General features: G+C 38.0%; 2 protein-coding genes across 5 annotated transcripts; both read right to left on the bottom strand.

The window, feature by feature from the left end:
* Nucleotides 1–140: 140 nt before the first annotated feature.
* On the bottom strand, nt 141–7,951 carry LOC113702234 (histidine kinase 1-like). 2 transcript variants are annotated; one of them, XM_027223343.2, is made up of 13 exons: nt 7,190–7,948; nt 6,514–6,756; nt 5,585–6,373; nt 5,153–5,400; nt 4,722–4,881; nt 4,085–4,211; nt 3,894–3,983; nt 3,224–3,418; nt 3,071–3,140; nt 2,860–2,902; nt 2,272–2,418; nt 972–2,009; nt 141–701 (listed from the first exon to the last, which is right to left on the bottom strand). In XM_027223343.2, exons 1-13 carry the CDS (start codon nt 7,478–7,480, stop codon nt 486–488), a joined length of 3,657 nt encoding a protein of 1,218 aa, XP_027079144.2. In that variant the 5' UTR covers nt 7,481–7,948; the 3' UTR covers nt 141–485. The 2 variants fall into 2 exon arrangements, with proteins under 2 accessions (XP_027079144.2, XP_071915365.1); XM_072059264.1 differs by lacking the exon at nt 3,894–3,983 and having other exon boundaries at nt 7,190–7,951.
* A 1,586-nt stretch (nt 7,952–9,537) lies between these two features.
* Nucleotides 9,538–15,137, bottom strand: LOC113702377 (protein EARLY-RESPONSIVE TO DEHYDRATION 7, chloroplastic-like). Of its 3 annotated transcripts, none has more exons than XM_027223561.2 (6): nt 13,966–15,137; nt 13,514–13,680; nt 12,958–13,042; nt 11,581–11,766; nt 11,422–11,480; nt 9,538–9,960 (listed from the first exon to the last, which is right to left on the bottom strand). In XM_027223561.2, exons 1-5 carry the CDS (start codon nt 14,970–14,972, stop codon nt 11,438–11,440), a joined length of 1,488 nt encoding a protein of 495 aa, XP_027079362.1. In that variant the 5' UTR covers nt 14,973–15,137; the 3' UTR covers nt 9,538–9,960; nt 11,422–11,437. The 3 variants fall into 3 exon arrangements, with proteins under 3 accessions (XP_027079362.1, XP_071915367.1, XP_071915368.1); XM_072059266.1 differs by having other exon boundaries at nt 9,538–9,946; XM_072059267.1 differs by having other exon boundaries at nt 9,538–9,888.
* Between the last annotated feature and the right edge of the window lie 2,128 nt (nt 15,138–17,265).

Here is a 17,265-nt window from a genome sequence, read left to right as displayed (position 1 = left end):
ACTGATAGAAGTTAATTTGTTCTGCGAACCAAAGTTTGGATTTAGTTTTTGGATGATAGTCATTATTTGAATATAAGAACGAGCAAGTATTTTATTACTAGAATCAAAGTGTGTTCCCATCATTTGAGCTCTTTAGGAGATTCCGAGAAAGAGAGCATACAATATTGATTATGGCTAGGCGCCAAGAAGTAACCAGCTAACAACTTGGTGATTGATATATTGCTAGTTGCTACAAACGTGGACGAACACGATTTCGATTTTAGTAGACAAAATTAAGCTCATGAACTCGAAGTTTTACCATATTACATGCTTATAGAAACCAATCGCACTTCTACAACATGGCTTGCACCATTTTCTGTACTCACTGCAAAAATTTCTCGAGCATACAGTTTTTTTCCAGCTTCTTTCTCCTGTGAAGTTGAGCATTTCCGTTCAAGTAAAGATGGCAAAAGCTGTTATGCGTTTGGAAGCTTGATGTAATAGTTTTAGGCTGTTCTCTTGGTCAAGGAAAGAATAGTTGAAACCATCAACTTGCGATCAATTGGCTTCGTCAGATAAGCATCCATCCCCACCTCCAAGCATTTGGCTTCATCGCATGACATTGCATGAGCTGTCAGCGCGACAATTGGGATGTGGGAACCAGAACCCAATTCTGACTTTCTGATTGCTTTTGTTGCTTCATAGCCATCCATCTTTGGCATCTGATAATGGGAAGATAATGACATCAGATATGAAAATCAGGACTTTACAAAAAGCTCTTACTTAAAGTGCAATATGTAATTAATCATAGTGCAAATTAGCCAATGCCTGAAGAGTCCTATGGAATTTCTGGTATTTGACAATTTTTTAGTGTGGAAAGGGTAAGATCAGCTTGTTATTAGACTCAATGAATTTCCACCAGAATGAGAAAGTTAGAAACAACCAACATGCAAAAGCATTGTAATAGTTAGGCTTGATTTCAACTATCCTACCTGACAATCCATTAGGATCAAGTCATATGGCAGCAAAGAAAGTCCATTGGCGGTGATAATTTCTGAGTTGTCATCTTCCACGGGAGACTCCTTTCTCAATTCACTTGAATGCAACATGAATTTCAGAGCTTCGACTGCCTGCAGTCCGTCTCCTACAGCCACAACTTTGGCCCCCAACTTTTCCAGCATTATAGTAGCAACTCTCTGAAGGACTGGAGTATCTTCTGCAAGCAGTATACGTAGTCCCTTTAAAGAACTCTGTTCATCCATACTTATACGCACAGTCTCTCTCTCTTTAAGGCAAGTAATAGGAGACTGTTGCTCTTCTTCTCTCGTCTGACCTGGATTTTTCTTGTTGCAAGCATTTTCTTCATACCTCACATGAGCAAATTCAGCATGATGTCCGTTAGGTGTCCTATTTAGGGATGGAGAGGCATTAGGTGTCCTGTAAAATGGACTCGCAAGTCTAAGATCATCATGTTCTGACTTGTCAGAGTCATCAGAGCTGGGAGTCCAAGAATGAATAGCATCAATTTCATGGCATTCATTCAAATTTCCTTCTATTGTAGCAGTCACATACTTCTGAAGCTCCATCTGTTGATCCTTTATCACAGCTTCCAAAATCTGAACTATTTTCGCCTTGTAAAGTGGTCTACTGACCATCAATAGATGCCCTCTCCAACGAAGTTCTGCCTTAATAGCATTGGGTGTATCATGGTTCAAAATCCATGCAAACTTAGCTATGCTACTGTATTTATCCAGGTAAGCGAGCTGTTCCCTCCATATATCCGTGCTTAATTCAAGAAGCCCAATATCAATGACTATGACGACAACTGAGATGCTGATGCCTTGCGTATGCATTTGTTCACTTTCAGAAAATTCACCCGGTGGAATATGCATGTAACTTGCTTTGAAGTGTTCCTGAAGAGTTTGTGTCAGTTCATTCCATTCAGATGCTTCATATGTGTGCACCAAATTTTTCTGTAACCATTGGGCCATAGTCGATCTACCCATTCTTCCATTAAGTGCAAGCAACATCTGCATCCAAATTTATTATGATCGATCTGATAAATTAGGTCCATCAATAAGTTACTTGGGTATATTATTTTGTATGGTTTATTAACAAAATTAAAGTGGAATTGCAGCCGATTATGAATAGCATTGCAATGATACAGATTATGTATTAGCCTTAATGTTACCCACAACAAATAACCAAGAAGTGTAGCTGTTGTGAATTATTAGAGAATAAGATTGAAACTCTACAATGCAAGGGTGAAAGAACTTCAAATAATTTACTCACTGTCAATTTATGTTCTTTGAATTTGAATTGGCAATGCTTTCCTGCACCATTTGGATCTGCAGGTGTGCTGAGAATTAGGTACAGTCGCATCAGAGCACCTGGCCCATTCTTCTTTTCAACTTTGATCTCTCCACCCATCTTGTTAACCTGTTGGGACAACTTTTGCCTTACGTAAACATGAAAAAGGATGAAAAACAGCAAGATGGTTGCTTTTTTCTTTTGTTTCTGTCAGTGTTTCTGTTTAGAGGTTTCAAAATTCCAGCAGTACTATACTGAAATATGTCGAGATGCTTTCCTCTAAGACGCACTGATGAATTTACTCCATCATGAAACAAGTCTAAAGATGTTTGTAGCTGTGGTGTATATAATTCAGGTCACACAATCGGTTCTAATGCATATCTTAGCTCCACCTTCTGGAACAATGCAAAAAGTGAAAGCATGAAATCATATTCTCCCATTTCACCAGCTAATGAAAAATAAAGCACCTGGGACATCTACCTGCTGCCAGACTTGAAATAATTTTGCTTAAGGGATGAGTGTTAAGTTTCAGGAGAATTACAAATTATTTTAAGCATGTTTTCAGCTTACCAAGGTTCGTACAATGCAAAGACCGAGACCAGTACCACCATGCCTGAAATTGAAAAAACAGAAGGACAATTTTCTCAAAGTTTATTTCCAGTAATTAATTGGATCTACAATGATTAAAAAAATTGAGAACTTAATAGACAATTCAAGATGGTGCACTCGTTAAGCTCATCTTTAGGGCATCAACTGCAGTTACTTGATACAGTATACTTACAAGCGAGTAGTTGAAGGATCAGCTTGCTCGAAGCTTTCAAATACAGATTCCCATTTGCTTGGATCGATTCCTACATAATTCACGAAAAAGAAATGATAAAGACAACGTCAAGATTTCCTGTCTAGGTTTGTATAACTAACTGCAAGTTCATACCACACCCTGTGTCATCGACTTCAAACCAAAGAACCATCTTGTTTTCTTTCTTCAAGGATCTCTTTCCGTGGCTTCCATGTAGCTTTAATTTCATCTTCTGTCCTGGCCAAGAATCCTTTTGACTAATTGAACACTTCCCGCTGCTAAGGACAGAATTTGGATTTTCAGACCAACCCCGAAGAATGACGTGGCCAGCTGTAGGCAGGAGAAAATTTTTTATTTTCTGCAAGTTTACTTCAAGAATTGTAGAGATGCTTCACATCTAAAATTGCCAGGATGCATTCAATTAACTTTCTTCCTTGAGCATATTCAAGTCTATTCCTAACCATATTAACAGGTTAATGTCGAGTATCCTTCACCGTACTTAAATAAACTCAAGAATTGTAGGTGTACTGATGTTTCAACAATCTGAAAATTGATTCAAATTAACATCTTCTTAAAATGTGATCTGCAATATGATCTCTTAGCTTTTCATTGTTGTAACAAATAAACCACTGTGCTCCTTCCTGAATCATGTGGTTTCTTTCATCTGAGTGGTCGGTCAATTTTCTTAGTGCTTTTTATTCGTAAAATTTTTTCCTCACACCAAGCAGTGGTGAATTTCAAGTTCAATTACTTTGATGATTGAGAAGCTACAATGGAGTCCTGCTGATGAGCAAGTCAAACTTACAAGTTGTAAACTTGATAGAGTTGCTGATGAGGTTGGCAAAAATTTGAACAACTCGAGCAGAGTCTCCTTGAACTAATTTTGGCATGTCATCTACCAATAAACATAATAAGCAGCAACCAATACTAGAAAATGCAGATATTAACCTTTGAGGAAAGGTTGTTTTGTCATTCAGTTTGGGTATATGGGCATACCAGAGAGATCTAGAATGATTTCCACATTGTGGTTAATGCACTGGACAGAGAACATATCAACAAGCCCTTCAAGTTCCCGGCCCAAGTCAAACTCAGTTTCTTCCAGCACTAGTTTTCCGGATTCAACCTGTGGAAAAGTTTCAGAAGAGAATCCATAACTGCAAAGCCTGGCAATACACTTCCACTATACTTTAGGAGGAACAACACCATTCACACAGAAGAAAAGGTTCTCTATCAATTCTGCACTCTACCTATACAAATTGTACTAAAATGAGACAAGGATAGAGGAAAATGAGAAACCAAAGAGCTAAAATCCTGTCTAAGATAATTCTTTTCCAAACAGGTTGAATTTACAAACTTGTTGGACAATTACATTCTCTTATGATCACAGGAACTCCCAAATCTACTTAAGAAACTCTCCGACCAGAGACGGATCCATTGTTGTAAACCTTTTAGTTCCACGAATAAATTTTTAGGTTAATGCTTATTCGCACACACGAGACAAAATAGCAACAACTTTCTAGATATCCACATGAAAACTGTAGAAAAGTACATTGAGTCATGCCCTTTAAGTTGAGATCTGTTGCAACAAATGGTTCAAGAGTTAACAGGAAAGATCCTTGAATGTATAGCTCACCTTGCTGAGATCCAATATATTGTTAAGAAGACGGAGCAAAGCAGTTGAACATTTGCGAATTTGCGTAACATTTGCATACTGCTCATTGGTGAGACAATCATCACAAACCAGGATGTCCAGCAACCCAATCACAGCAGCCATAGGTGTTCGTAGCTCATGACTGCAAAGGATTTTTGAAAAGTTCCAGGTTCATAAATCTCCATACATCATACTATAAATCCAAAATTCTCGGAAATTTGATTTCTGAATATTCAGATTCCCAACATGGTGTGGGATCCAGGTTAGTTAGGATACTTTCAGTTCAGAGTTGCCAAAGATTAGACTTAAGCAGAAAGTTAAGATCCAAAAAGAACATGAATGTGAACGCTAAGAAAGGACATTATTTGATCCACTTATCTGTACATAACCAAAAAGCTGATGTAGATTCTTACCTCATGTTTGCTAAAAACTGGCTTTTATAGTTGCTGGATGCTTCTGCCTTCCTCCTCGCATCAAGATGGCTAATCAATTCTGCTCTTAACTTCATTTCCTTTGACACCCCATTAGTCAATACAAAGATGCAAACACATCCAACTACTAAGATACAAACAGATGCTGATATCAAAACTACTAATGTCTTGAAAGCTCTCTCATCCACCTTGCCCATGATATACTTTCTTGGGATGATTATAACCCCCACCTGTACGTAAATTCTTGTTAGCATATGTTGACCAGGGCCTGATGCCAAAATAAGCAAAATTATATTGGTAAAGTTAAATCATCTGCATATTTATCTATGCATGAACGATTCAAAAAATGATAAGGCATCATTATTTTGTATTTCTTATCATGAAAATGGAGTTCATACGTATTCAATAGGTTACCATGGGAAGTCTCTTTAAGTTGAGGAAAAATGAGTCTATGTAATACAGCTGATGACCAAGCCTTGCATTTTCTATATGAACTTCATCATTCAAAGGAAACTTGTCACCATATACTCTCTGTAACCACTCAGCTCCAGAACGTATTACACGATCTTCCGAATCAACAGCCATCATGAGCTTTGGTCCCGTTGTTGAATTCATTAACAGAGGAGTATTTGAGGAAGTAGCAAGCAACCAACCTTCTTGAGAGGTTAAGTATATGTGTCCACTGTGGAACCCAACAAGTTCTTTCATTAGTTGACCCACACTATAAAGTGCTGTAGTAACACCTACAACAGCTACTATGCTTTCTTTAGATGAGTCCCAAACAGGTAATGCTGCAGAAAGCAGCGGAGAATCCGTATACTTGCTCACTGCCACGTGCCATGAAGCCGCACCATCAGGTATTTGTGAGATGCCAGCAATATTGATTAGTTCATCTGGCGGTATTGGGCTTGATTTCCCGATCTTTTCACCTGTAACAGGGTCTAGAGGTTGCCGATACCAAATTGCAGACATATTTCCATGTATGGATTGATCATTCCACCCTTGATGAGAAGACAGCGTATCGGCATCATACCCGTTTATTGAATAGTTGACGAGATCGGAGTATATGTAGGAAGTTTTGTTGCTCCTGTGATCTCTATGGAAAGCTTGAACAAAACCATTTCTGTAGTTTATGGTTATTGAGCTGAGAGCTCTTTGACTTGCAAATAGTGCCCAGGTCACGTCTCTCATTACTTCATACAACTGTTAAAGAGACAACAGCCAGGAGAAGTAAGATGTACAATACAAATATACAATACATTGAAGAATTGCAGGCACGATTTACAGCAAACTGATTGACTAGAAATTAAGAAAAGAGAAGGAAGACTCCACTTAGCAACAACCTCAACTTGCTGTGCTTGATTGACAGGCTTGCTGTACCTCCTGATTACATATTCTGACAATTTCACCTGAGCTGTTGTTATTTCAACAGTGGAATTTATGATGTTCCACATTCGTAGCATGGGTCGCTGCAGTAGTTCAAACCGAAGTCCATAGGCTAATGTATCCAGTGATCTTTGTGTATAAACTTTAGTAAAATGCCATGTTAGTAAAGTTAGCATGCCAATCAAAATTGCAAGCATGACCTGCATGAAAGTTGAAGCCACGAACATGAGGCACTAGAATCCAAATATGTTTGAAAACAACCAGAAGATGATCAACGTCCATGACAGGAACCTATATCGTTTTCACCACTGTAACCCGAGAAAAGGAAAGCAAGGAAAAAGCATAATAAAAAGTAGGTCCATTTAAATCATTCTGCAGAAATGGAAAAGTTGGCCATGTACTGGCTAATTAGGAGAAAGAGACAATGACGGAGTACTCAATAAGTAGTCAAATGTCATGGGTTCACCATTTACTGAGCATTAAAAAGGAAAATAGGCGCATATGCAGCATCTTTCTATTTTTAGTACTGCTTTCAAGAGCTTCCGCAACCAATCATACTTGATGCTGGCCTGGTAATAACTATATAGCCTAATATCACCTTAATAGTCCATTGCAGGGACAAAATTCACATACCATGATTGCAAGACGAACCATGAAAACGCTGTAGTATGATGAGAGACAAACAGTACTTGTATCCTGAAGTTCTTCAGCTTCAACATCCCTATTGAAAGTTCTCTTGCAGCAACGAGATCGGTTTCTTCTACAAGAATTAGCAGAGGCAAGAATTCTGTTAACATAACTTCTCAGCCACAACCCCATTGCCCTGAATGAAGATGGTGGAGACTCAAAGGTAACAGAGGGACTGTTGCTGGCTGCATGAGCCATTGCATCTTCTTGAGCATCGAAGTGACGCAACTTACACATTACATAGCAACTTCTTCATTCAATTAAAATAGAGGGAATAGAAAAAACTCTGAAAAGACGCGGGGAGAGAAAGAGAGAGAGACAGAGAGAGGGGGAGATTTGAGGCTTATATTCCACACTGGTGGACTGCTTCTGTTTCCCATTGTATAACTGTCGCTTCACTCTTTATGGAGGCACATTACTCTTTAATTTTCAAAAGTGGGAGGCGTGGTGTTATAATCACAGATAGCTCATCCACAATTCCGCCCTCTTTTCATTTGTTTTAAATTCTTTAATTTGGCCATTGTGGTATCTAAAATTAAGAAGTAAAGCTCAGGAACGTTTACTGACTATGCTCAATCATGGATGTCTATTTATCTTTTCAAGAGCAAGAAACTGAGAGCATCACACAACTATTTTGGAGATTTAAGGTTCTTGACCCCTTACAGGCAATGGAATCTTGTCATTTCTCACGGTCCGAAAGTAGAAATACCAGGGGACAGGGGGACCAATTTTACTAGTACTAACTATAGGTGCATGGCCATGGTGTCCATCACATAAGCTTAGAGGGACCAGGGTCGATAGTGTCATAGTGCTATGTGATGAGGGTTAAGCTAATGACTTGGAGCCATATCTATGCGACACTCTTCCATGCACTATGACTTACTCATCAGATTCCAAACAACAAGATAATGCACCACCATTAAAGAATCCCATTCAACTCTATCGACATACCATGTATTGCAAGATTGTGATTCTTGATATCCAACACGTGTTTGCCTCTCTAGACATATCCACCAAAAAAATAAAAAAAATGGGGGTGATGGCAAATTAAGTGAAAATACTTTGTGAGATCCAGCATGCCTTATAACTCCAATTTTTCAGTCCTTGAAAGATGCCAGTGTTCTGAATCATTTTTGCCAATCTAGGATCATTATTTACACCATACTTCGGGCCAATCCCAATCATGACCAGAATTCCAGAAGAACTGTAGTGTTTATTGGGTCTTTTACTGGTCTGGGTTTCTCTGCCGATGCAAAAGGTTTGCCTTGCTTATCGGTTCCGTTCACTCAAGCTGCAATTTTACAACAAAGCTGAAAGGATTCCAATACTGAATAACAGAGAAGGGCCCTTTTTTTTTTTTTTTTTTTTTTAACCCAAGTTGGTACATAATAATCTAGTTGCCGGGGCGGCTACAGTTAATAATTCAAGACCGAAAGCACGCAATAATATGTGCTTTCATCCTCTAGAACAATAGGTTAGTGAATCCACTTCTGGCATCCATAACCAATATGCACCATCACCAATTACGTCCTTTGTTGCTTTACAGTTTATGGGCTGTGGCTTAATAAAAACGCCCACCATGCAACGTGGTAAATTTGTGGCTTATCTTCAAAGCTTTTTTTTTTTTAGCACAAATGGGTCTGCACAAAACTTCTTACGTAACCTTTGAGCATTTTAGATAGTTTGTCATGGCCGGCACATTAACTTCACGGATGATCAAGATTGTTTTAATGTTTAAGGACATGACTCCATTTATGCAACCAGAAAGCACGCTTTGCTTCAAGACATCTGCAGTAACGGAATCAAAGGCATCCTTTCTTTGTAAGTTACGAGTACAAAGTTATTAACCAATGGAACCCTGCAGCTAATCAGACCCAAAAAACCAGTAAAAACTTTTTGTAACTAAAATTTTTTAGAAAGGTTTAATCAACGCTTGACCTTCCGAAAGTCCCTGGAGAAGGAGATCTCATAACCATGAGGTTGAGATTATGCCTCAACCTTGCTAATTTCCATGCGCGCGCCCTTCTAGCACAGGGCGCGCCCATCAGGGCAGAGAGAATAGACTTCTCACCTTTGTTCATCTATTAAGGGGGAAAAAATGTAACGGTAGGCCATTGGGATTTCCAGAGGTTCATAATTTCCCATCAGAGCTGAGGAACAGATATCACAATCACAACACCTACCCACAACCTCATAAAACACGTCAATGACAAAATGAAATAGCCCTTCTGGTTCTGGTTTGGTATTAGAAGTCCTCAAACGAGGATTTGATTGGATATGTGGGGAGTCTATAATGTTGAGACCACTAAAAAGACATGGTATAAAATAAATATGACTACAGACGCAAGCATATTACAAAATATTACTTATCCAATCTTTTCTGTTAGTGGTACTACAAACTACAAAGCGAAAAGGACTAAAGGAGTGAAAAGAGTCTTTGAGTTCAGTAGTCCCTATATTTTAGTATGTACCACTTATCCTCTGCTCATGGTTAAATGAGCCATCCAAGCATTCCCAGCTGAGATTTAGATAGTCCTAAAAAGGACCTCAGGACTCATCTTTCAAAAGTTTGTCGTCCGTGGTTATCACCAGGAGCAGCAAAAAAAACCAATTATTGATTCTGGACTGAAAGATCACGAAGGATTCTGCAACACAAGACCATCATCTTTTGCCATTTGCAGCTGAAACTTATCAACTGCCTAGCTGTAACAACATATCTAGCAACTAAATAGTCATTTACCAGCAAACAATTCAAGAAAAACCACATTTAGAGAATATCCAAGACAGAAAGTGAGGAAGTTGATACTTGATACATGAAAAGGAGAAAAGGAAGCCAACAAAGTTAGTTTGATAAACAACAACAAATTAGAGAGAGGTCACTCAAGATGGTATGATAGAGTATATGCTGATAGCAACATTTGATATTCTAAACAAATTGGGATGTAGATGAGTAAAATAAAGAAAAGGCTAGTGCTATATTATTATACACTCGTACACGTCACATATGACTATAAAGATTTCTAAAGAAAAGATGTTTACCAACCTTATAACAATATTTTTGCAGATGACACTGCAGAAAAAGTTGGAACTGTAAACTGTGTCCAAAGAGTTTGAACCATGTGTTTATATAATTTGTGATCACGTCAACAAGCACAAAGTGTAGATAGCGGTGCAGATAACAGCAACCTTCCTTACAAAAGCTGATATCATTTCAACTCCAATGCAAAAGAGAAGAAGCAAAAAATCATAGTTTACCATAAAGGCACTAATCATAACCACCAATTCAATCACTAGGAAACTTAGAAGCTACTCACAATGCAACTAAAACATCACAAAATATAATCTTGATCCAAACCTAATCTTGCACAGAAAAAAAATGAAGTGCAAATTTCAGAATGTCACCGAGACCCTGAAACAGATAATCACACCTGAATTTCAGCCAAAGACTCAATGTCACTGTTGTTGCAATAGCTGATCTAGATATTTCAGTTGAACTAATGAAGAAAGGAAAGCATGAAACTAAACAGAAAGATTATCCTGATATCATTATGTACAGAAGGTTAAGAAAAATGTTGATTTCAGCTAGCCATTGACTTGTAACCATCACCCCTGGAAGATTATGAAATGAAAATTATAAATTACACATCCCCCTTCCCGCCGCTGATAAGTTATTGCCAAACACAGGTCTTTATGAAGATCATCCTTTAGCGAGTTATCGATTAAACAATTGTATAAACAGTAAGATTGTGATCTTTTATTTGCTACATTTACCAAATGTGATTGCACTCCAGCACAATATGCATTTTTTCATTTCGTTTCAAGAAATTTAAAGTAATCTTATCTTCCTATCACCTATTGATGAATGATTTCCAAAAGAGTGCTGGCTCAATAGGAATCCACTTAATGCCTTGAACCATTACCGTCATTTTTTAAGGGGCCTTTTCCTTTCAAAGTGAGCTTCAAATATAAGAAGCTTATCTTAGTAGCTCGAGTAGGATAGTTTACCTATTAAAAAGAAACTGAAGCAGGATCATTGAGTTAAGGTAGAAAAAATGAAAAAACTTTACTAGAGCTTAAACATTGAGTTGCTTTCAAGCTGATATTTTGGGCTTCTTATTTGAATCAGACCCCTATTCCACAATGATCCTGTTAGACGAATAACAAGGGGGAAAAATTACCTGAAATGAATTTCACCTAGAAGAGAAAGTTACAACAGTAGACCCAGGCCTCAGATCTCCTACATGACATGTCAAATTGGAGATGTGTGACAGGGCATAATTACTTTGCAGCATTTAACTGAATAAGCGGAGCCAAGAAACAACATCCTTAACTATTACTTGGAACTCTTAGCTTTTTTCTCAGCAGCAACAGATTTAGCAGCAGACTTAGCCAAGGAACGGGGGCTTAGAACACCTTTTGGATTTAGTGCCTTTCTGATCTTAAAAACAGCCCATGCAGTTCCTACGGCATGCCCTGCAGCATCGAGCCCTTCACTTGCTGCCTTAGCTGCTTCTTCCCCATATCTGCACGGGTAAAGGTGCAACTTACAATTCCATTGAAGGGCGTTACAATGTATGACATATAAGAATATCAACTCATCAAATTTGTATGTGCTTCCATTGATCCAAATTTAGTGCAAATCATTAGGATCTCAAAGGTAAAAGATTCACCCTCTAGTTTTTATTTATTTATTATTATTATTATTATTATTATTATTATTATTATTATTGCAATTGCATTTCTATTGCACCAACTGCGAAATGACCGAGCCTTTTTTATTCTCTAAATTATGGTACTTTTCACAAAGAGTACATACCCATTTAATGTGAACCTAAAAAAATAGTGACCGAGAAGAACATTATTGAACCAGAAGTATCAGATATCACAATAAAAACAAACACAAAACTAAGGAAAACAAAGCTTTCTTCATATCAGTATTTAATTAGATCACCATACTTTACACGGTTAAATGTTTATCTATTCCCACATAATATGCAGACTGGACTGCTGTTATAAATGGATAGATGTACTCCTATTTAAATTTTAAAAAAAATCTCACTATTGAGCAAATGAAAGGCTAAAAGAAGGAAATTGATGGTTATGCAAACAAAGAAAAGTCACAAATGCAACTAGAGAGATAGAAGCATATGGTGTAAATGTTCTGGAAAGGTAATAAAACTTTTAAAATACACTGCATGAAGCCCAATTCATACTGTAACTTATTATAATTTGTAATCCAAATGGGTCAATTTAACTATATTACCAATATACATTTCTATTTGACTCAAAACTTGCAAATTTAGAATAAGAAAAGCATGATGAAAGACATACAATTAATAATGGATAAAATTTTTCCTGAAATTAATATTTGATTGGTACTGAAAAACATTTATTTTCTAATGTGAAACCCTGAAACTATTTGCCAGAGATGGGAATTATGAGGCTATCAACCATCCACTTCAAGAGAGTCAACTGTAAGACATGAGACTGAAATCAATAGGCCAAAAGCCGAGTTTATGAAGAGGAAGATGGAAATACACTACCTACTTTCTTTCCTTCTTAGTCCCTGTCATCCCTTTTTATAAGTAATTTATCTTTGATTTTTTTGGTGATGCAGGCTAGGCCACCGGATGGAACAGCAATTTCAGTTCTAACTAGCTGCTTTCATTTTCCAATCATGCATGCAAGCTCAAACACACGAAGTTCAAAGTTACCTATGGGAGACAAGTCCAGTCGTCACGGTCGATGACGTTGACATTACATTCTTTCCTGCTACCTCGACAGCATCACAAATTTTACCTATTAAAATCATACAAGTCAGACCAATCCAGAAAAGCAAAAGTATATATACGATCCTACAACATTTAGTTGAATGCTCAGTACAGTGTCATGGATTTAATCCAAACATATATGCATTGAAGAGGCAATTCAATCACTAATAGTTAGAAAACCGGACAAGGATTAAACATGCTTTTGGTATCATAAAGCAGCACAAACCTAGAGTAATACTAGGTAAGCTGCATAACTCAGTGAGTATAATTCTAGATCAACATTAAAGGTCCAATTAAGTGTCAGGCTGTCCAAGTTGTGTAACTAAGATGAATAAATTGAGCTAATTCTACAAGCCTATCAATTATTCTCAGCGAAATGATTAATAACTGACTAAGCTTCGATGAATTAAAGTCAAGCAGAAGAAGGGAAGCCAACAGTTAAATAGAACTTGTCAAAAACCATGAACTCCAAAGCACAAATTGTAAATGTCGCACATACTGAATCCATCCAGAGAGGCAAGGACCATTTCCCCCGGTAAGAGGCCAAAGAACTTCTTTCCAGCCTTGGAGTTGGCAACTGAACTGGTAAAGAAACCTGAAACCTTCACAACACCTGAAAGGACCCCTAGCGCTACCTTCTCAGTCATCTTTGTCACTCTCTTAACCCTTCAAAGAAAACAACCAAAACAAACATTAAGTGTTAGACTGGTTGGTCTGCAAGATTCTACTGAAACGTCCATAGCATCAACCAAATAAAAGACCTATCAACCCAAAAAAATTATTGAAACAGCAAAATAGAAGCATGTTTCTACCGTCAAAATATTTGCATTCCCCCAATCTCTGATTAAACATTCACTAATAGCCAATGGACACACGTACAACATTTAAGATTGAATGAAGAACATTACGAAACAGACTGATCAAGCTAAAATGAAGTAAACAAAATCATACCTTTTTATCCTTCTTAAGGTATCGGGACTAACCTCAGCCTTGGACCCTGTGGTCATTCTCGTCTTTAAAACCTCATTTCCCCATTTCAACCTATCCACGGTAACGTCTCCACACCACAATATCCCCATAACTAACTGGCCTGATCCAGCTGCTATCAACTTGGCTGCAGTCCCACTGTACTCTTCTACATTAGGCGCCAGCGTGGTCCAATACGCTGCGCACCGCTCTTCCAATACCTCCTTCTTCTTCTCCGACACCAAGTCAGCTGGCGACACCTCCCTGGCCACCGCGCCACCCAACTGCGCCACCACCTTTTCTTCGACTTGTTGTACTGAAAAACTGCTCGAAATCTCTAAAATTCCATCTAATTGTTTCAACAAATCCTCCTGGCCCTTCGAAGCTATCGTCAATCCGTAATTTAACACGTCTAACGACTCAATATTTTCCGATTCTTTTCTATTTTTCTTTTTCTTTTTCTTTTTCTTTTGCTTCTGCTTTTGCCTTTTGTCATCAATTTCATCGTCGCTGCTGGAGTCCGAACCTTCGCCCTCTATCGGGGCGCGGAAGGAGAAGAAATAACGAGAAGGATCGAGTTTGACGGCGGCCAGGTCCTTGGTCAGAGGCCACTGGATCTCGTCAGCCACCCGGGCTAGAACGGCAACGGTGTTGTCTCCTTGCCGGAGACGGAGGATGACTAAATCCCCAGTGGCGAGCTCGACGGAGTATTGCTTGTCGATCAAGTGGAGGATGGCGCCGGGGACAGTGAGGAGAGTTTCCTCCATGGATTCGGGAGGGGCAGAGGGGGCACTAGAAATGTTTGCGGGGGGAGTTTCGTCATTAACGTCCGGAAAGAGGTTCTCGACGAGGTCTTTCATGTCAATGGTAGGGTACAGATTGGGGCGAGAGGATGGCGATGATGAAGATGGGGGGAGGGTAGTTTCGTAATTTGGGTCGATGACCTGAGGGTACATTGGAGATCGAGTAGGATTATTTTTCTCCGACGCCATTGCTGGATCTAAAGTTACTACGAAATTAGGGCGGTCTGAGGGAGGAGGAAGAAGAACAGCAGTGATTGCCCTTAGAGAAAGGAAATGAATACAGTTATTTGACACGTGGCGAGAATAGGTAAAGACACGTAGGCAGACCGTTTCGAGATTAACTGTCTCTGGAGATTCCCGCGCTCGTTACGTTACACGTTGAACAATAACTGAAATAATGAAATTTATAGTACCAGTAACTAATTGCAGCCAACAAGCTGAACAAAATAACTAACCAATACTGCCTTCAAAAAAAAAAAAAAGAATTATTAACATTCGAATAAAAAATAGCTAATGAATACTCCAAGTCGTAAGAGTAGAAAAAGGATAAATTGCATTTGTTTGGATAGAATATTATTTGAAATAATTACTGTAGCACTTTTTTAATGTAATGCATGTGAATAAAAATGTGATTGGGAATATAAAAAGATGAGTTTAAAATATAAGCGAATTATTATTTAAAAACAAATTGACATCCAGACAAGTCCTGGCCTTAGTGTGTTTGTTAATGTGTAATGGGTTTTATAATTAATTATTTTTTTTTTGTAATTTTTTTTTTCCAATTTGTTGAAACCAGAAAAGGCCATGGCATTTTGTTTTCTTATTTTACATTTAAGGAGAATAAGACATGGAATTAAGATGGCATTTTGGTTTCTAATTTTTAGACTCAAGGAGAATAAATTGGATAATTAAGATGATTTTTCTAGTGAGACGTGGTTAATCAGAAAACCCAGATTTTAGACTTGTCATTCTCATTGATTTATTTCTATTGGCCCAAGCAAATGTCATGTATGAGTATAATTAAATTTGAAATCCATTTTGCCAAACACCCCGTGAATTTTGGAGGCCAAAGCACCATGTTGAATGACGCAAATTATATAAGTAATAAACATATGATGTTATAAATGAATTAAAGCATTCAATTTCTGAAAGCACTGCATAATATTTTCATTGGCTCCATGCCTAATCGCTCGATGATAAACATTAAACATTGGGTAGGTGATGGAGACTTATTAAGCAACCATTTTCGCATTAATTAGCTAATTATGCCACTAGCAACGACATTCAGAATTCAAACAGATAGTTTTTTTTTTTTTTAAAAAAAAAAAAGAATTAATAGTAGTGATTCCTGCTTATCCACTTGATTATTCGAACTCATAATTTATCGATTTTAGGTGAAACATCTTGTCCATTAGATTACGCTTTATTGTCAAAATAGATAAGTTTGTGCATGACGTACAATGCTAAAAACCACTGAGCTGCTCACGAAGGTCATCCAACGTTTCTGGCTTGTAACTTAAAGCTCAATAGCGTTCAAAAGAGAAATCTTCCGTATTCACGCACTTGTACGAACTGCAGGGCCACCAGCTTTTGATTGTCATCATAATTGACCATCAGCTAGTATATCCGCCCCTGATTGCTGAAATGACTAACACTCGAATCTATGCTTTTGAAATGATTATCTTGGTCCTGTTCGTCGTAACCCATACAACCCTTTTTAAACCACCCAAGCCAATTCCGTACTTTTTTAAACCTGTTTTCGTGAGATAATTGTAGTGTTCAGCATCACGTACACCTTCTTGTCTCTTTTATTTTTTGTCTTGATTACTTGATTCGGCCTTCTGTAGTTGAATCACAAACGAAATCAGCATTCAGGGCCCAATTCTAATTAAATCAATTTGCTTGATGGCTTGGCCGGGGTTTAGTTTTTTGTTGGGTAAATGAAGGAACCAATATTGCCAAATGCCCTAACAACAACCAATAATTACATGCTTAATTAACTAGGGTAGTATTTTACGAACCCTTGCAGCTTACTCTTCCTTTTCTTGCAGTGCCATGGTTACTTTCTTTGACCCCCTCCACTTTTGATAGCGTGAACCGACATGGTGATAAAATGATAAGAAAAAAAGAGTCTTCAAGATGGCTTTTCTGGACTCCCTTCACACAGGCCAGAAAGACTAGCCATACATGTTGCATCATAAAAGGAAGAGTGAAGCTAGTAGAGTACTACTAGTATTTAATTGTAGTAGTGGTAGTATTTCGTGATAGAGTACTTGAGTAAAATGTGAAAAAATGATGGAAGAGGAGTCTACTGTCTACCTGGCTTCAAGAACACGCAGGAAAGCTTCATCTGTCCTCTGAGGTGACATGACACCAGCAGAAGATGTTTTCTTCTTGTATTGTATGCATGGGTAGGCCTGCTCAACATAATAGATACTACTAATATACCATTAGATTAAAACTAATGATAAAGTACCGAGAA

The sequence above is a fragment of the Coffea arabica genome, chromosome 7e, assembly GCF_036785885.1.
Source record: "Coffea arabica cultivar ET-39 chromosome 7e, Coffea Arabica ET-39 HiFi, whole genome shotgun sequence".
Lineage (NCBI taxonomy): Eukaryota > Viridiplantae > Streptophyta > Magnoliopsida > Gentianales > Rubiaceae > Coffea > Coffea arabica.
Note: the sequence above shows the minus strand (reverse complement) of the source record. Positions and strands in the feature narration are given on the sequence as shown.